At 69.2% G+C, this 17,327-nt stretch overlaps 2 protein-coding genes across 10 annotated transcripts in view; one reads left to right on the forward strand and one right to left on the reverse strand.

Moving 5' to 3' along the window:
- The first annotated feature begins 640 nt into the window (after positions 1 to 640).
- On the forward strand, positions 641 to 4,765 carry CHRNE (cholinergic receptor nicotinic epsilon subunit). Its single transcript, XM_032431873.1, has 12 exons — positions 641 to 686; positions 911 to 1,053; positions 1,142 to 1,186; positions 1,297 to 1,406; positions 1,539 to 1,694; positions 1,803 to 1,903; positions 2,203 to 2,403; positions 2,480 to 2,594; positions 3,914 to 4,028; positions 4,131 to 4,317; positions 4,414 to 4,520; positions 4,616 to 4,765. Exons 1-12 carry the CDS (start codon positions 641 to 643, stop codon positions 4,763 to 4,765), a joined length of 1,476 nt encoding a protein of 491 aa, XP_032287764.1.
- A 1,156-nt stretch (positions 4,766 to 5,921) lies between these two features.
- MINK1 (misshapen like kinase 1) overlaps positions 5,922 to 17,327 on the reverse strand; it is a 43,139-nt gene continuing 31,733 nt past the window's right edge. The window contains exons 7-34 of one of the 9 annotated variants that reach the window (XM_032431823.1): positions 16,961 to 17,091; positions 16,665 to 16,719; positions 16,446 to 16,524; positions 16,063 to 16,238; positions 15,573 to 15,642; positions 15,094 to 15,298; positions 13,834 to 13,947; positions 13,313 to 13,399; positions 12,951 to 13,133; positions 12,652 to 12,825; positions 11,611 to 11,811; positions 11,093 to 11,178; positions 10,808 to 10,918; positions 10,555 to 10,664; positions 10,351 to 10,439; positions 10,131 to 10,154; positions 9,857 to 10,017; positions 9,461 to 9,563; positions 9,240 to 9,377; positions 9,033 to 9,141; positions 8,518 to 8,685; positions 8,276 to 8,419; positions 7,986 to 8,120; positions 7,734 to 7,834; positions 7,501 to 7,650; positions 7,232 to 7,391; positions 7,009 to 7,148; positions 5,922 to 6,747 (exon numbers count right to left, since the gene is read on the reverse strand). In XM_032431823.1, the coding sequence (XP_032287714.1) occupies positions 6,664 to 6,747; positions 7,009 to 7,148; positions 7,232 to 7,391; positions 7,501 to 7,650; positions 7,734 to 7,834; positions 7,986 to 8,120; positions 8,276 to 8,419; positions 8,518 to 8,685; positions 9,033 to 9,141; positions 9,240 to 9,377; positions 9,461 to 9,563; positions 9,857 to 10,017; positions 10,131 to 10,154; positions 10,351 to 10,439; positions 10,555 to 10,664; positions 10,808 to 10,918; positions 11,093 to 11,178; positions 11,611 to 11,811; positions 12,652 to 12,825; positions 12,951 to 13,133; positions 13,313 to 13,399; positions 13,834 to 13,947; positions 15,094 to 15,298; positions 15,573 to 15,642; positions 16,063 to 16,238; positions 16,446 to 16,524; positions 16,665 to 16,719; positions 16,961 to 17,091 (3,488 nt within the window). In that variant the 3' untranslated portion in view covers positions 5,922 to 6,663. Of the gene's footprint in view, positions 6,748 to 7,008; positions 7,149 to 7,231; positions 7,392 to 7,500; positions 7,651 to 7,733; positions 7,835 to 7,985; positions 8,121 to 8,275; positions 8,420 to 8,517; positions 8,686 to 9,032; positions 9,142 to 9,239; positions 9,378 to 9,460; positions 9,564 to 9,856; positions 10,018 to 10,130; positions 10,155 to 10,350; positions 10,440 to 10,554; positions 10,665 to 10,807; positions 10,919 to 11,092; positions 11,179 to 11,610; positions 11,872 to 12,651; positions 12,826 to 12,950; positions 13,134 to 13,312; positions 13,400 to 13,833; positions 13,948 to 15,093; positions 15,299 to 15,572; positions 15,643 to 16,062; positions 16,239 to 16,445; positions 16,525 to 16,664; positions 16,720 to 16,960; positions 17,092 to 17,327 lie in introns of all 9 variants that reach the window. The other 8 variants (XM_032431821.1, XM_032431824.1, XM_032431825.1 and 5 more) reach the window with 8 other exon arrangements.

Raw genomic sequence — 17,327 nt, forward strand, 5'->3', positions numbered from 1 at the left:
AACCGGCGTCTGGGGCAGGTGCCGGGAGGGGCCGCGAGTGGGCCCACCTGGGATTTAGGCTGTGGGGGGAGGCGGCCCTATTGCCGCAGGGTCTCCTTGCCAGGTGGTGCGTTCCTGCCGATGATCCCCTGCGGCCGCCTGTCCTATTACCAGTTCTTTATGGAGACCTCGCCAGACTCCACGGGCGGAAACCGCATTGTTGTGGCCTTGGCTGGGCCGGGGGTGGTGGTAACCTGTTCCACGTGAGTGACAGGAGGCAAAGGGTGTCACCTGCACAGGGCGGCTTACTCAAGGGACACCAGCGCATGTTCAGAGCAGGGCCACCCCCTCCCCCCACTGCCAGGCTTGTGGTTCCAGGTGCTCCTCAAGGACCTGCACCTGCACCCGGTTGCTCCGGCCATAAGAGGGTCGGGTCTGTGGCCGCGGCGCCGGCCGAACAGCGGGCAAAGGATGCTGGGATGGGGCAGCTGCCTCTGGGAGCAGCCAAATGTCTCTGGCTGCAGTAGCAGTGGGAAGAGGATTAGGTGACAGTCCCCCAACCCAGCCCGGAACTAACACCCCCCTCCCTCCCTCCCACACCCTGGCCTGCCCCCCTAAAGCCTGCCAGGGCTCAGAATAACCCCGAGGACCCGACAGCGCGATGGCAGGGGCTCTGCTGGGCACCCTGCTCCTCTTGCAGCTCCTCGGTAGGGACAAGGGTCGGCCACACACATGGGGATAGGGATGCCCAGGGACGGGGCAAAGACGGGAAACCGAGAAGCAGGCTCGGTGTCTGGCTCAGGAGACAGGGAAGAGCACAGAGCCTCAGAGACACACGCAGCAGAGCCCTGTGCAGACCCGGAGGCAGCAGAGGGCCCCCCCCCCCCAGCCCTTCCTCTGCAGCGAGCCCACCACTTGACCCCATCCCCAGGTGGAGGTGAGGCGAAGAACGAGGAGCTGCGTCTTTACCACCATCTCTTCGACAACTATGACCCAGAGCGCCGGCCAGTGAAGGAGCCTGAAGAGACTGTCACCATCACCCTCAAGGTCACCCTGACCAACCTCATCTCCCTAGTAAGGTACCCCCGCCCCCACCCCCGAGCCTGAAATTGCACTCCTGGCTCTGGAATCCCACTTCAACCATCCTGACCCTTGTCTGCAGAATGAGAAAGAGGAGACCCTCACCACCAGCGTCTGGATTGGAATCGTGAGTCCAATCCGGGGAACAGCGGGAGGTCTTGGCCCCTTTCTCCCAGTCTCCTGGCGGTCACCAGATGGGAGATGCAGGGCACCGGCGCGACCATCCCCACTCCTTAGGACTGGCAAGATTACCGACTCAACTACACCAAGGACGACTTCGGGGGTGTGGAGATCCTGCGGGTCCCTTCGGAACTCGTCTGGCTCCCGGAGATCGTTCTGGAAAACAAGTGAGCACCGGGGTGGACGGGGGAAGCCGAGGACTGGGGGCTGGGCTGCACCTGGTGGGAGGGGGCTGGGCTTACTGGGAGGGCGAGGGGGTCGCGGGCCCGGGCGGACGCCGGCTCTCTCGCGGCCCACAGCATTGACGGCCAGTTCGGCGTGGCCTACGACGCCAACGTGCTGGTCTACGAGGGCGGCTACGTGAGCTGGCTGCCCCCCGCCATCTACCGGAGCAGCTGCGCCGTAGAGGTCACCTACTTCCCCTTCGACTGGCAGAACTGCTCTCTCGTCTTCCGGTGGGACGCGCTGCGCGGGGGTGGGGGTGGGGGGTGACTTTGGGGCGGTGGGGCGGGGGACGGGCCGGGTCCGAGCGTCCCCCGTGCGGGCCGGCCCTGGCTCCGCAGCTCGCAGACCTACAACGCCGAAGAGGTGGACTTCGTCTTCGCCGTGGACGACGACGGCGAGACCATCAGCAAGATCGACATCGATACCGAGGCCTACACTGGTGAGGCCTCCTCCTGCCCCGAAAACCCGCCCCTAGACGGGGTCCAGGGAGGGGATTCGCAGAGTGGGTGGCCCCAGGCCATCGAGGCCGGGGCTGGACACCCTCAGCCGGCCTTGACCTTGACCCTCCCCCGAAAGCACTCTCGACGGCCGCGCCCGAGCGCCCCTCCCCGCCCGAACCGCCTTCGCCCGACGGCCCAGACCTCCCGCGGCCCCACCCTCTCCTCCGCCCGGAGCCCCAGGTGTCGCGGCCAGGTGTGCGGGCCCTCGGGCCAGCTGACCGCGCCTCCCGCCCGGCAGAGAACGGCGAGTGGGCCATCGACTTCTGCCCCGGGCTGATCCGTCGCCCCGACGGCGCCTCCGCTGGCGGCCCGGGGGTCGTGGACGTTATCTACACGCTCATCATTCGCCGAAAGCCGCTCTTCTATGTCATCAACATCATCGTGCCCTGCGTGCTCATCTCGGGCCTGGTGCTGCTCGCCTACTTCCTGCCGGCGCAGGGTAAGGGGCGGCCGAGACCCTAACCCCGGGCGCGCTGCTGGTGGCGAGGCCTGCTCTCACCGGGCGCTCCCACCAGCCGGCGGCCAGAAGTGCACCGTCTCCATCAACGTCCTGCTCGCCCAGACCGTCTTCCTGTTCCTGATCGCGCAGAAAATCCCCGAGACGTCGCTGAGCGTGCCGATGCTGGGCAGGTGACGGCGGAGGGTCCCCGATGGGGCCCACGCGAGCATGGGGCGGGGCCACGGCCGCACGACACGGGGAGCAGCTCCGGGGTCCCGGCCCGCCTGGGCTTTATTCGAGCATGGGGCGGGGCTGGGGCGGCGGGGGGTTCTCCGGTCCCCCGTCCTCCGCGCTGCTGCTGGACATCACCTGGAGATCCCCTGAGTATCTCTGTCGGGGGCGGGCCGGCTCAGTGCCCCCCCCCCCGCCCCGCCGCGCCCCGCCGCCTCCAGCCCCCAGCTCCTCCCCCCTCCATCTCCGGCCCCCAGCTCCTCCCCCCTCCATCTCCTCCCCCCTCCATCTCCGTCCTGAACTCACCGGTCCCCCGGCGGTCCCGAGGCCCAGCTGACGCCCCCACTGCTGCAGGAGGGAGGCGGACCCCTGCAGGCCCCGCCCGCACAGGCACAGCCACGCCCCCTGCAGCACCAGCCGGGCACCCGCGCCCGCCGCAGCCCCCGCTTGCCGAGCCCCGTGCCCCGCGGCCTGGGCTACCCGGGCCAGCGCTCCGCCCGGGTCCCCGGCGCCTGGGGCTGGGCCCGGGCTGCCGGCGCCGCCGTCCAGTCTTCGCACCTCCTGCTGCAGCCACAGGGCTGAGATCTGCGGTGGGGGGTGCAGGAGTTGGTGGGGGATGCAGGGGTCTCTAAGCCCCTTCCCGCCCCTCGGCAGCCCCCCCGCAGCCCCCCGCGCCCCACCTCGAACAAGGTGGCGAGGGCTGAGATCTGCGGTGGGGGGTGCAGGAGTTGGTGGGGGATGCAGGGGTCTCTAAGCCCCTTCCTGCCCCTCGGCAGCCCCCCCGCAGCCCCCCGCGCCCCACCTCGAACAAGGTGGCGCCGAAGCTCACGACGCTGGCCGCGGCCTCTCTCAGCACCAGCCCCAGGGTGGGCTTCGGGGCGGGCGGCCCCTGAGGCTCCCGCGGCTCGCGGGACTCGAGCTCTCGGAACTTCTGCTCCAGATACTCGTGGGCTGCGGCCACAGCGAGTTCCAGGGAGGACAGGAGCGGGGGCTGCAGGGCCACCTGGACAAGGAGCGGGGGCGTCGGGGCCGTCGGGTCACCGGGCAGAGCTCACAGGGCCGTCAGCCGTGGGCGGGGCCGCTGGCGTAGCCTCACCTCCGTGGAGCTGTGGAAGTGGTAGACCCACAGCAGGGTTTCCAGGGAGCTGGGGGTCCCCTTCATGGCCGCCGGCGGAAAAGGGGGCATCCGGTCCGCGCGCGCCGTCTGGCCCCGCTGGGAAGGAGCAGCCTCACCGGCGGGGAGGGGCGTTTGTGAGGTCACGCGCGGCGGGCCCCGCAGGTACCTCATCTTCGTCATGGTGGTTGCCACGATCATCGTCATGAACTGCGTCATCGTGCTCAATGTGTCTCTGCGGACGCCCACCACGCACACCGTGTCCCCTCGGCTGCGCCACGTAAGCGCCGGGTGGGCGGGGCGCGGCCCGGGTGGGCGGGGCGCGGCCTCGGCGCGGCCCTCGGGTGGGCGGGGCCTCGAGCTCGGCCCGCCCCGCCGCCAGGTCCTGCTGGAGCTGCTGCCGCGCCTCCTGGGCTCCGGCGCGCCCCGCGAGGCTCCCCAGGCCACCTCACCGCCCAGGCGCGCGTCGTCCGTGGGCCTGCTGCTCCGCGCCGAGGAGCTGATACTGAAAAAGCCGCGGAGCGAGCTAGTGTTTGAGGGGCAGAGGCACCGGCACGGGGCCTGGACCGGTGAGCGGAAGGGCCCGGGCGGGCTGGCTGGCTGGCGCGGACGGCTGCGGCGGGGCGGGCGCCCCGGTGACCCTCCCCTCCCGGGCGCCCCACCAGCCGCCCTCTGCCAGAGCCTGGGCGCCGCCGCCCCCGAGGTCCGCTGCTGCGTGGACGCCGTGAACTTCGTGGCCGAGAGCACGCGGGACCAGGAGGCCTCCGGCGAGGTGGGACAGGCCCCGGGGGGCGGGGGCGGGTGGTCACCCGGAGGCCTCCAGTCCCTGGCGCCGCGGGAGACGCAGCTGTGTCCGCCCCTCCCCAGGAGGTGTCCGACTGGGTGCGCATGGGGAAGGCCCTGGACAACATCTGCTTCTGGGCCGCCCTGGTGCTCTTCGGCGTGGGGTCCAGCCTCATCTTCCTCGGGGGCTACTTCAACCAAGTGCCCGAGCTGCCCTACCCGCCGTGTCTGTAGACGGCTTCTCCCCCCCCCCCCCCCCCCCCCCCCCCCGCCCCCATTTCCGGGAGGAAACCGATTTTCAAAAACATGCTGCTGGCCCATGCTGTGTTGTGATCCTTTACCCGCTGCCATAATAAACCCGCCTTTGCCAACTTCACAAGAGGAGCTGGGCGCGCCCGCACGTGGGGTTCTGTGAGCACGTGGGGGTGTGTCTGCGCGCCCGTGGGGGTGTGTCTGCGCGCCCGTGGGCTTGTCTGCGCGCACGTGGGGGTGTGTCTGCGCGCACGTGGGGTTGTCTGCGCGCCCGTGGGGTCGTGTCTTCGCGCCCGTGGGGTTGTCTGCGCGCCCGTGGGGGTCGTGTCTGCGCGCACGTGGGGGTGTGTCTGCGCGCATGTGGGGTCGTGTCTGCGCGCCCGTGGGGGTGTGTCTGCGCGCACGTGGGGTCGTGTGCGCGCGCACGTGGGGTCGTGTCTGCGGGTACGTGGGGTTGCGCGCACGTGGGGTTGTCTGCGTGCCCGTGGGGTTGTGCGCGCGCCCGTAGGGGTGTGTCCGCACACGTGGGGTTGTGCGCGAGCACTTGGGGTTGTCTGCGCGCACGTGGGGTCGTGTCTGCGCGCCCGTGGGGTTGTGTCTGCGCGCACGTGGGGGTGTGTCTGCACACGTGGGGTTGTGCGCGCGCCTGTAGGGGTGTGTCTGCACACGTGGGGTTGTGCGCGAGCACTTGGGGTTGTCTGCGCGCACGTGGGGTCGTGTCTGCGCACGTGGAGGGTGTGTGCACTTGCTTGTGTAGGTCTGGCCACCGGTCGGGAAATCGGAAGCAGAGGACAGTCCTCCAGAAACCACTCATCACCCCTCCATCCAGCCTTGCTGACCCCCCAGTTCTGAGGCCCCCCCCCGGCCCGCGTGACCCTCTCGCCCTAGAAGTTGCTGCGTCTTTCTGGGTTGAAAACTGAAGGGGGCCCCTCTACAGGACTTCACCTGAGGCGGCTGGAACCAGGAAGCCAGGCCCCTCCCTGGGGGAGCCAAATGCCCTCGGTCCCCCTAAGGCCACAGGGATAAGGCCCCCTCAGCCGCCCCCTCCCTCCCTCCCAGCCCTGCTGGCTTCCGCCGGTCGGTATCCAGAACTGGGAAAGAAAACAGTAAAACGGCCCGAGATGGTAGGAGCTGGTTGAATTGTCTTTATTAACAAACGGAATATCCAAGGCCACTACATTGAGGAGGGGCGGGGCGGGATGGGGCTACTTGCTGCTCACACTATATACAGAGGCAAGCAGGGGGGTGCGGGGGCGGGGGGCGAGAGCTCCCTGCTCCCTCCCCCCACTAGGGAAGGACAGAGGCTAGAAAGAAATGGGGTTGGAAAGGGGGAAATGTTTTGGCTGGCGGGGTCCCCCCTCCAGTCCCTGGGGTTTGGGGGGAGGGGAATCATTAAAGTGCTTTCAGAAAATGAGGAAATGGTCCCTGCCCCTGGAGTGGCGGGCGACCCCCCTGAAACCTAGGGCCCAGTGACCCCCCCCAGGGTCTGGTACATTCAAGGGGGGAGCCGGCTCCCCTGACGTGCAAATGAAGGGGCCCAGGGCCCTGCCCGGTCAGCAGCACTGGGGTCCGGGGTCCACGCCCCAAGCACTCTCCTCTGAAGCGGAGAAAAGGGGGGGTGGGGCTCGGCCCTCCCGATTCCGGGGAAGGGGCAGCTGTACCTCTCCCCGGAATTGGGACAGGCACAGTTCTGGAGAGAGAACGTATGGGGGGGGGGGGGGGGGGAGAGAGACAGGATGGTCACGTGATCACAAAAAGCATCAGGGGTCAGAGGTCACGTTCCCAGCAGGCTCCAGTGAATCAAACCAGTCAAAAGCAAAAGCCCGGGGAGGGGAAAAAAGGGCGGCCTGGGGGGTCTGGCTGTGGGGGCGGCCGTGCCGTCACCAGTTCATGATGCAGTTACGGTTCAGCGTCATGAAGTAAACCTGGCTGCTGCCCCCGGAGCGCACTGAGGCGAAAAACACCTGTGGGGCAGGACAGGTCGGCACTGAGGGCTGGGGGGGGTCTCGGTTACTGGGAGCGGGAGGGGGAACAGCTGGAAACTGCGGAACGCAGTCCGAGATGCGTGGGGAGAGGCAGCCGGCGACCACGGGAAGGAGTCTGGGGAGCAGGGGGGCTCCCAGAAACGGAAGGCCAGGGAAGGGCAGGCTGCGCTGCCGGCTGTGCCCCCAGGACCCCTCCAGGAAGACCCCACGGCCAGCCCGGGCCAGGACAGGGGCTCCCACCTTGTCGTTCCGCTCGCACAGGAACTTGAGCCTCTGCGCCCGTTTGTGCATGAAGACGCCGTCCAGGTGGCCCGTCTCCACCGAGCGGATCTCAATGGCTTTCTCGCCCCAGCCCATGATCTGGTTGGAGCAGATGTAGGCTGGGGGCGAAGGGGTGAGGGCAGTGAGCGGGCTGCAGCTCCGGCCCGGGGGGCTGGGGGCGCGGGGCGGGCGCCGCACTCACCCACGGAGGTGGGCATCTCTCCCCACTGCAGCACCACGTCCTTGATGATCCGCCCGTACGTGTTGACGTAGACGCCCTCGTCCTCGTAGCAAAGCAGCATCTCCATGCCGTCGGTGTTGGGGAGGAAGATGATGGCGTGCGGCGTGATCTGGCTCTGGATCTGGGGAGCAAGGGCGGGCTGCAGGCCGCTCACCCGGAGCCCGAGGGCTGGCGGCCGCGCCCAGGCCCCGCCCCAGGCCCCGCCCCCGGCCCCGGCCCCGCCCGCTTACGTGCACGGGGATGTAGACGTCGTAGCTGTTTCCCGAGTCCACGTCCACGGCGTGGAAGCCCGCGCTGGAGCCATAAATGACCTTGAGCCGCTGACCCTCTTCCACTGTCAGGTCGACCAGCAGGGGGCGGTGAGGGAGGTCGGCGAAGGACTGCGGAGGGGAGAGGGGCTCAGGGGCCGCGGCCGCGGTGGCCGGTGGTGCCGGGCGGGTCAGGGGGCCGCGGCCGGGGCTACCTTGAAGGCCATGAACTTGTGGTAGGGCTTGGGCGCCCAGGCGTACACCTCCACGGAGCTCTTGAGGGCGATGACCAGGAACTTAATGCGCTCGTATTTCACTGGGGGCAGGGAAGGAGAGGGTCCCACCGGCGTGTCACCGAGCGCGCTCCCCGCCTCCAGTCGCCCAGCCCCTGGCGTCGAGGCTCAGCCCCGCAGCCCAAACCCCCCGGTTCCGTCTCCTCCTCAAGCCCTCTGCGGTGACCTCCTCACCCACGCGGTAGTGCCCGCAGCCCTCCATGTCCCCCACGGTGGTCCAGCCCTGCTTCTTCTCCACTTCTGGGTCATTGTGCAGAATCTTGTTCCGGAGCCAAGACAGGTAATACACCCGCAGTTTATTCCTTTTCCCTGAGGGCGGACACACAGCCCTCACCGGAGGTCCAGCGCCCGCCGCCCTCGGGCGTCCGCACCCCACAGGGGCCGCCACGGGAGCCCCCCCCCCCTGGGGATGCAGGTGGCGACAGAGAGCCCGGGGGTCCGCGCCCCGCGTGCGCCCCGCGTGCCTGAGATGGTGATGAGCAGGTTGAGCCCTTCCAGCACGTCCATCTGCTGGAAGCGCCGCCGCCCGATGAGCCCGTACACCTTGCCCTGCCCGCTCCGGTCCAGCAGCATGAGGCCGTTCTCCGTGCCCACCAGCAGGTTGACGCCTGCAGCGGAAGCCGGAGCGCAGGTCACCGGCAGCCCGGCCTCGCCCGAGCCGGAGCACAGGGCCGCGCCGCCCCCGCTCTCCCCGCCCCCGGCTCACCCCATAGGGCCGCGCAGAGGATCTCTGAATTGAACCGCTTCTTGTACTTCCGAATCTCGGGGGTCTCGCTGTGGGCACGGGTGTTGGTGGGGTTCACGTTGACCACGGAGCCTTTCCGCACGTCGTACTGGAGCTGATCCAGCCGGCTGCCCTCCCCCCCCACCAGGGCTGCCGGAAAGAGGAGAGGGAGAGGGGGAGGAGGGCTGCAGCCCCCTCACCGCACCCCTGGATTTGGCGGGGTGGGGGGGCCTCCTCTGAGTACTCAGCAGGACCAGGGAGGCGTGGAGAAAGGAGGCGGTGCAGGGAAGGGTGGAAATAGGGCAGGAGACCTGGCAAAATCCCCGTCCTGTCCCTCGGGTGCCCGGGCCGCTCCGGAGCATCTTTCCTGGGGGCCAACGGGGCCTCAGGCGCCCTCGCTGCCTCTGTCCCCCCGCAGGCGCTCGGGCCCAAGTGCAGGCCGAGGCCGCCTGCACCCTCCCCGGGGCCTCGCGCCCCGCCCGGCCTCCCGTCCTCACCTGTGATGGGGATGGTGTCCCCACTGCCTCCAGGCTGGTAGATGCCTAGGTCCACAAACATCGTGAATGAGCTCTTGCCAGGGGCCTTCACCAGCCCGCGAGACTGGTACTGTTGGGGGGGGCGCTGCGGTCAGGCAAACCCGCGGCGGGGCCCCCCAGCACCCCGCCCACCGCCGCACGGCTCCGGGGCCGCCCGTGCCCACTTACGTCGCCGCCTCCGTCCTTCGAGGGGGGGCTGTGACCTTTGCCGCTCTCGGTGGGCGAGTGGCTGGGCTGGACCACGTCGGGGAGGTTGGTGTAGCCGTTGCTGTCCGCGTGCAGCAGACCGCGCTCCTCTTCGGGGGTCTGAGGGACAGAGGGCAGGGCGCCAGTGCCAGGCGGAGGAGGGGGCACGGCGGGGGCTCGCAACGGGGCGGGGGGCCACTCACGCGCTGGACCACCATGGTGCCGCCCCCATAGGGGGTCTGGGTCCCGGCCATCTCCTCCACGTCGTGGACCACCATGGTGCTGACGCTATCAGTGTCCCCGTCACTGCCACGGGAGAGAGGACTGGCGTCAGCCCCCAGGTCCTGCCCGCGGCGGGGAGCGGACAGAGAGGGAGGCCCAGTGCCCTCCCCTCCGCTCACACTGCCCGGGGGGGGGGGGGGGGGGGGGGGGGGGGGGGGGGGGAGTCCGCCCTCAGCTGCCACGGCAGCGGGCGACATGGGGACGCCAGCACAGACCCCGTTCTCTAGAGAAGGGGAGGGGGGCCTGACCGGCAGTGGTAGCCAGGGTCCCCCAACCTAGGAAAGGGGGAGCCTGCCCTCCCCCAGGGCGCCCCATACCGGGCCCCGGGGGTGTCTCTGCTCCCCTCGGATGGCTCGCCATTGCTTTCCTCCTCATCTTCGCTGCTCTCCACCTCCTCGCTGGACGACGAGTAGTCCATGGCCTTCTTGGGAGGCCGCGGGGCCTCGTCCAGGGCCCGCTCTTTCAACAGCACGAAATCCTGCAGGGGGGGCGCGGGACGTGAGGAGGGGAGCGTGGGGAGGGAGGGGGCGGGAGCGAAGGGAGCGGGAGGAGAAGGGGCAGCCAACAGGGCCCCCAGCAGGCCGTACTGACCTCACCGATGGCACGCTTATAGCTCTGGGAGGGGCCGCAGGGGTGCAAGGGCAGCCGGGAGGAGCAGGAGAGAGGTGAAGAAAGGTCAGTAGCTGAGAAGCGCGGCCCGCGGCCCCTGAGCACCAGGTTACAGAGGGCCCGGCCCGGGCTCCTGGGGGCTCCGAGGCCCCAAGCCCCCACCCGGGAGCACACGGGGCCACAGCTGCCTCCGATGACTTACTGCGGGCCGGCCTGGCCGGGAGCGGTGGTCCTCAGGCTTGGCCTTGTGCCCGGGGGAGAGCACGGGGGAGCTATCCAGTTTGGAGGAGGCTGGATCAGGCAGGGTGGGAGAAGGGAGGTCACGGACACCTGGCCCCCCTCGGTGACCCACCGCCCGCCCGCCTGGCCCCCGGGGGCCCGCAGGCCGCAGAGGGGCGCGCCGCACCTCCCACGCGGTTCCGCTCCAGCGAGCCGGCCTGGGGCAGGTGCCCATGAGATGGGAGGGCGCCTTCCGGGCGCTCCCAGCCAGGGTCGCTCCTCCTGAGGTCGGGGTTGCTGTGGGAGGGCAGAGGCAGGTCAGGAGGACAGGGGCCCCCTCCAGCATGGAGCTGCGGCACAGAGGGGCCACCACCAGGGGTGGGGGGGAAGCCTGTGGCGGAAGTGAGGGCGGGAGCGAGTGAGGGGGGCAACTCCATTACCTACAGGCGTTGGGCGGGCCAGGGGGCTGAGCGGGGGGCCCTGGAGGCTTGGGGGTGCCCCGCTCTGCCCGCCTTTGCAGATAGATTTGCCAGGCGGAGTTGCTGCGAGGTCTGTGGAGGGAGCACAGGGGTGCCGGGGGGCGGGGCGGGGGGCGCTGAGGTGACCGGGGTGGGGCTTGCCCACTCCTAAGTGGGTAACCTGGCAACCTCTCCTGTGCCCCCCCCGCCCCCCCCCCCCCCCCCCCCCGGGCCCCCACCATCCCCCCCCCCCCCCCCAGGGGCTACCTGGCACGGACAGCCTGAGTGGGCCGGGCCCCTCCGGCCCCGCTGGTGTTGAGGGCGGCGGCGATGGAGGAGGTCCTCTGAGGCACCTGAAGGGGGGGGGCGGTCAGCGCGTGGTGCCAGCGCCCTGCTGGCCGCCCCTCAAATGCGTCCTCACCTCGGCCCCAACAGGTGTTCTCCCCGGCTTCCGCGGACACGCAAACCGAGGTTAGGGAAGCTCGCGGATTTTCCACTGTCATGAAGCTGGGACTCCAGCCCAGCAAGTCTGCCCCCCTGGGGCTCCCCAAAAGCCCTGCGCATGCTTCTGTTCCCTCACTGGGCCCCCGGAGCAGGGACACAGTCCCAGAGCAGGCAGCCCGCCCTCTGGCCTGTAAGCTCGCGGAACAGGGCCCAGGGCAGGCGCCTGGCCTGTCTCTTCCCTTCCAGCCCTGAACCCCATCGCCACCTTGCCCACCCCCCACAACTCCTCCTTTTCCTTCCTGTTTCTCTCCTCTTTCCTGGTCCCGTGGCAGGGCCCTTACCTTGGGTGGGGCCTCAGGATCGGGCCGGACCCAGGCTGGGGGGTTCGGGCTGGGGCCGGGCCCTTCGGAGGTGGGATCTGAATTCTGGCGGATGACGGCTCCTCGGGCGCTGGGCGTGGCAGTGGGCGTGGGGACGGCGGGGTCAGGCTCACGGGAGGCTGGGAAGGCAGCCAGGTTTCGGGTGGGCTGGTCCTGCAGGGACTGGGATCGGGGTACAGGCGCTGCATATGGCTTCAGTGGGACCCGGTGCGCCACCAGGCTCTGCAGGGAAAGACCAGGGAGGGTGGGCTGCCCGCTCTGGGAGGAGGGGGTGAGGAAAGCCTCTGGCTTCCAACTGTCCGTCAGAGGAGAGGGCTTCTGGAAGCCCCAGAACATGCGGGACAGGACCAGACTCCTGGACGGCAGGCACGTGGCTGTCTTTGCCCCCATACCCTGAGATCCGTGACCCCTGGCTGAGGGGGTGTGTGTGTGCATGTGTGCGTGTACTTGTGTGTGCATGTGTGTACGTGTGCGTGTGTCTGCATGTATTGTGTGCGTGTACTTGTGCACGTGCGTGCATGTATTGTGTGTGCGTGTGCGTATTGTGCACGTGTGCGTGCATGTCTGTGTGCGTGTACTTGTGTGTGCATGCGTGTGCACGTGTGCGTGCGCATGTGTCTGCATTGTGTGCGTGTGCACCACGTGCGGGTGTGCGTACGTGTGTGCACGTGTGTGTGCATGTACTGTGTGCGTGCGTGTGCGCATGCATCGTGTGCAGCTGTGCGTGCGCGTCTGTGCATGTATTGTGTGCGTCCGTGTGTGCACGTATGCGTGCATGTATTGTGTGTGTGGGTGTGCGCATGCACCGCGTGCGGGTGTGCATACGCGTGTGCACGTGTCTGTACATGTATTGTGTGCATGCGTGTGTGCACGTGCATTGTGTGCAGGTGTGCGTATGTGTGCACGTGTGCGTGCGTGCGTGTGAGTGCACGGCTGTGCCACAGCCATGCAGAGGGAGGCTCCCGCGTGTGCGTGTTCACACGGGACCGGGGAGAGGCTCACCTTGTGCGGTCCCTCCTGGGGCTCCACCGGCCTCTGCATAGGAGGAGTTTGGGAAAGGGGGCCCGGGGGCCCTGGGGTGGCCTGGGGGAGGGGGGGCTCGGGCCCTGCGCTGCCGGCCTTGGTCTTGGCCAAGGGGGAGTTCTGCTGCTTGTTCATCCTCGTCCTCTCCTCGACCTGCGGCGTGAGAGGGGCCCGAGCGGCCGGCTTTGCTTCTCCGTCCTCCCAGCACAGCCGCCCCCCCCCCCCCCCGCCCCTTCCCCTCCGGCTCTGGCCCTCAGGCCCGCGGCGGGCGCCAGTACCTCTCGAGCCCAGGCCGGCTTGTCGGCGGGAGCGGCGCCCCGGCCGTAGTGGTACAGGGCCTTCCTGTCCGCGGGCAGGCCCTGCTGCTGCTGCAGGGACTTGAGGTAGGCGTGCTCCTGCTGCAGCTGCCTCTGGAGCCGCTCGGACTGCCGCTGCTCCTCCAGCTGCTTCCGCTTGTACTCCTGGGTCCAAGGGTAGGGAGAGCCGGCTCAGCGCGGCCCGGGGCGCAGGCAGGCAGGCCCTTGCTCCAGCTGCCCGGAGGTCGCCGGGCCGGGTCCCCTTCCCGGAAGTGTCCCCGTCCCTTTGCGGCACAGAGGCTCTGCATCCGCTCCTTCCCAGAGGAAGCCGGGGGCCCCGTTACCAGCAGCAGGGCCTGTTCTTGGAGCAGCTGTTGCTGGAGGATCTCGAGCTGCCGCTGCTCCTCCTCCAGCCTGTGACGTATATACTCCTGGGGGGGCGGGGGGGGCAGAGGGCGGGGGGGGGGGGGGGGGGGGGTGGGGGGCGGGGTCGGGGGGGGGGGGAGGGGGGGGGGAGCGGGCAGAATCAGGGGGGGGGGCGATGGGGTGGGATGAGCCCCGGGAGGGCAGGCGATGAGGAGGAAGCCAGGGTGGGGGGCCCGGGAGGGAAGGTGCAGGGGTGGGGAGTGGAGGACGGGGCAGAGAGATGGGGAATGAAGGCACAGAGACAGGAGAAGGGCAGGAGCCAGGGCGCGGGTTGAAGGGTGGGAAAAAACAGAGAGAGAGTGAAGCTGGAAAAGATAGGAGGAATCCAGGGGACAGGAAAGCCGGGGGAGGGCGCCGGGCGCAGGCAGGCGGGCAGCAGGAGCAGAGGGGAGGCCGGGCAGGGAAGGGGTGAGTCCGGTGTGTGCTGGGGGCGCTGTACCTGCTCGCGCTCGGCCTGCCGTCGCTCCTCCTCCCGCCGCAGGGCCTGCATGTCCCCGAGCCTCTGCTGCTCCTTTTCCTGCAGCTTCCGCTGCTCCCGCTCCCGCCGCTGTTGCTGTGGGTGCGAGGAGGTGCTCTTCAGGCCCGGACCGGACACTCAGCCCCGGAAGGGGTGCCCGGCCGGCCTCCGGCGCCCGCTGGCAAGGGGACCCCTACTGGACGGTGCGGGCAAGCCTTCTCCCTGGCGCTGCTGGGGAGAGGCGGCAGGGAACGGCTGCGGGGGACTGCTGCCCCTGGGGGCCGCCTCGGGGGATGCCTCCTCTGTCCACTGCTCCACCAAGCAAGCCAAGCCATGGCGGCACAGTGCCCGACGGCTAGGCGCCCAGCCCCTGGCCCTCACCCCCATCCCCGCCGCCAGCGGCGCGGGGTGGGCCGCACGGACAGCCTCTGGCCACAAGGGGGCGGCAGGCGCCCGCGCAGAAGCGCCGGGTCCAGGCGAGTGTGTCCAAACTAGGGGGGGGGGGCCGGCGGAGGGGCCCCTGCAGCCCGGAGCCCCGTGTGCCCTGCCCGTCCCCGCGAGGGGGACGCCGTGGCACACGCGGCGCTGCGTCCGTCCGCCCGCTGCCGGGCATCTGCGCGCCCCCCCACCCTCGCCCGCCGTGCCCGGCTCAGCAGGGACAGGGGCTGCTTTGCGGGGCAGCACACGGGTATCTCCTAGGACTTGGACGATTTTCTTGTTAAGTCCGGCTCTCCGCGAACTCTGAAATCATGTGATTGCTTCAACAAAAGTCCCCACGCTGAAGGCCGTATTTACACCTTCTCCTTCCTCACCAGGTCCCTCCCGCAGAATAAACGCATCTAAGTACGATGTATACAGATGCGCGCCTTTTAAGTTGGCGATTTAAAAACTGTTTAAAAATAAGACTATTAATTAAAAGGTATTGCTCCCACCACCTCCAATGTCCAAGTGACAAGACTGCTTTCCAGCAAATCGAAGCCCAGGCAACCAAGAAGCACAGGAGGGTCTTTAGACGGGGCTTCCGCCCAGGACGCCGCAGTGCGTGCGGACACCCGAGGTCCCGCGGGACGGACGGGGCGGAGGCTCCGCGCAGCAAGGGGCAGGACCAGCCTGTCCGTGCGGAAGGCGTCCACTCTGCGGGCCGCCGACACCCCGCACGCGGGGCCGGCGGGGGCAGCGCGCCTTTGCGCACAGGTCTGGGGGCCGCGGAGCCCCCCCCCCCCCGCCCGGGGGCCGCCCCACCTCCTCCACGCGCCGCCGCTCCTCCTTCTGCTCCTCGATGCGGCGCTGGCGCTGGTGCAGGAGGTGCTTGATGTGCGCCTCGGGGTCGCGCTGCTGCTGCTGCTGCAGCTGCTGCTTCAGGGCCTCCGAGTTGCTCTTGTTCTCCTGCTGCAGCCGCAGGAACTCCCGGCGCAGCGTCGACTCCCCGGGCACGTTCATGATGGAGCTGGGGGCGGGCGGACGCGCGGGGGTCAGCGCATGCGCGGGGCTCAGGGCCGGCGGCCCTCCGGGGGCCGCCCCCCCCCGCTCCTCCAGCCCCCGCCACGGGTGCGTGGGCTCCACCGCTCTAACCCCCACCGCCCCCCACCGCAGGCCGGCGGCCCCCACGGCAGGGAGCACGGCTGCCCCTGCGCCGGGGCTCTACGCCCCCCCCCCCACCGCAGACTAGCGGCCCCCACGGCTGGGAGCACGGCTGCCCCTGGGCCGGGGCTGTGGCCCACCTGGGCTCGCCTTCCTCCCCGTGGCTGTCGTCCTCCTCCTCGCTGCCGCTGTACTCGTACTCCGTCTCCTCTGCAGGGGGAGCCCACCGCTGTTCCTTCATCCGGCGCCCCAGACCCCACCCCGGGTCGGGAACCTTCCATGGGGCTGACCAATGAGGTCTGCGGGGAGGGCCGCGCACCTGCCCCCGCCCGCCTCCTTGGAACGTGGGCCCGGGCAGAGCGGGCAGAGCGGGGGACCAGACCCCACAGTGGGCAGGCCATGGCCAGCCGCCGCGCACATACACCCGCACCCGCTCACCATGGAGCCCCTGTCAGGCTGTAACAGGGTGGCCCTGGGTGGGGGAGGTTGCCTGGGATCCGGGGGGGTGGACGAGGACAAATTCCCCCTGGGGCTGCAAGTTCGGGGAGAAGGGCTCCCCGGCCCGGGAGGACTAGGCCCCAGAGGGGGGAGCGGGGCTGCCGAGGAGGACCTCCCTGCTGGCCCGCTGACCTTTCTCGCCTCGCTTCTTCCGGGAGCGGTCGATGTGGTCCTTGAGCTGGATGCGGACCTGCCGCTCCGTGGGCTGGTCGCGGATGAACGGGAACTTGAGCAGCTGCTCCGTGGGCGGGCGGCTCAGGTAGGTCTTGATGAGACACGTGTCAATGAAGTCGGTGAACTTCTTAGACCTGGAAGGGAAGGGGGTTCACGCTGGGAGGGCCCCTCGCAAGGGGGGGGGTCAGAGGTGGGAGAGGGGAATCATCCGTCCAAGAGCCACCTGGGTTTCCCTCGGGTCTTCTCCGCATCCCAAACCCAGCCCCAGCCCCCACCCCTCTGTGGTGCACCCCCTCACTGGACACAGGGGTGAAGGCGGGGGTCCTGATCCAGGGACCTACCATTTCTTGGACTTGAGTCTGGGGGGTGGGTTCCGGGGGATGAGGAAGAGGGCTCGCATGGGATGCATGTCGCACAGAGCTGGCACGTGGGGGGGGGACACCATGAGTCCCTCTCCTGGCCCCCGAGAGCCTCAAAGAGCCCCTCCCACCATGACCCCCCCATGGCCCCCCTCCCCACAGCCCCTCTGGGGCTCCTTCCACTCCCGGCTCCACACTTACGGGGGGCCCCCTCTGCCATCTCGATGGCTGTGATTCCTAGAGACCAAATGTCACTCTGCAGAGGGGAGAGGAGGAGGGACGGAGCATGTTCCTGATGGCCCTCTGCCCCCACCATCTCGGCCTCTTCAGAGCCACTTCCTGGGCTCCAGCCGACCCCACCCCTCACTGCCAGCACACCACCACACTTTCGCTGTATCACCCGGCCCATCTGGGCCCCCAGTGTCTTCAGTCTACCCACCACCCCATCCCCATCCCGCCCTTGGCTGCCTCCACGCGCCCTGCCTCTCGCCCCGTACCCTGTAATCGTAGGTGGCATCGGGGTTCTCGTCACAGGCGATGACCTCCGGGGCCATCCAGTAGGGGGTCCCGATGAAAGTGTTCCGCCTGCCCACAGTGCGGTCCAGCTGAGCACTCACCCCAAAATCCACTGGGAAGACACGGAGGGAGGGGTCATCATGGAGGGTCCTGGCACTGGCAGGTGCGTGCCCCAGGGGCAGTGGAGGTCCTGGCCTCTGCAGACATTCCCGGACACCTGTGCCCCCCCATCCACACTCCCCCCCCTGCGTCTTGGGGGAAAACCAATGCGAAAGGGCCAAGGGACAGGCTGGAAGGACCTGCACAGCACCTGGGACACAGAGGTGGGGGGGAAACTTCGGGACTGAT

Source organism: Phoca vitulina, unplaced genomic scaffold (genome assembly GCF_004348235.1).
Source record: "Phoca vitulina isolate PV1807 unplaced genomic scaffold, GSC_HSeal_1.0 scaffold47, whole genome shotgun sequence".
NCBI classification, from domain to species: domain Eukaryota; kingdom Metazoa; phylum Chordata; class Mammalia; order Carnivora; family Phocidae; genus Phoca; species Phoca vitulina.

Bases quoted from the DNA above. Each gene is read 5' to 3' on its own strand.
- CHRNE (XM_032431873.1), top strand. From the start codon at position 641: ATGGCAGGGGCTCTGCTGGGCACCCTGCTCCTCTTGCAGCTCCTCG. The intron at 1,407-1,538 runs GTGAGCACCGGG...CGCGGCCCACAG, and splicing joins GAGATCGTTCTGGAAAACAA to CATTGACGGCCAGTTCGGCG. The intron at 1,904-2,202 runs GTGAGGCCTCCT...CCCGCCCGGCAG, and splicing joins CGATACCGAGGCCTACACTG to AGAACGGCGAGTGGGCCATC.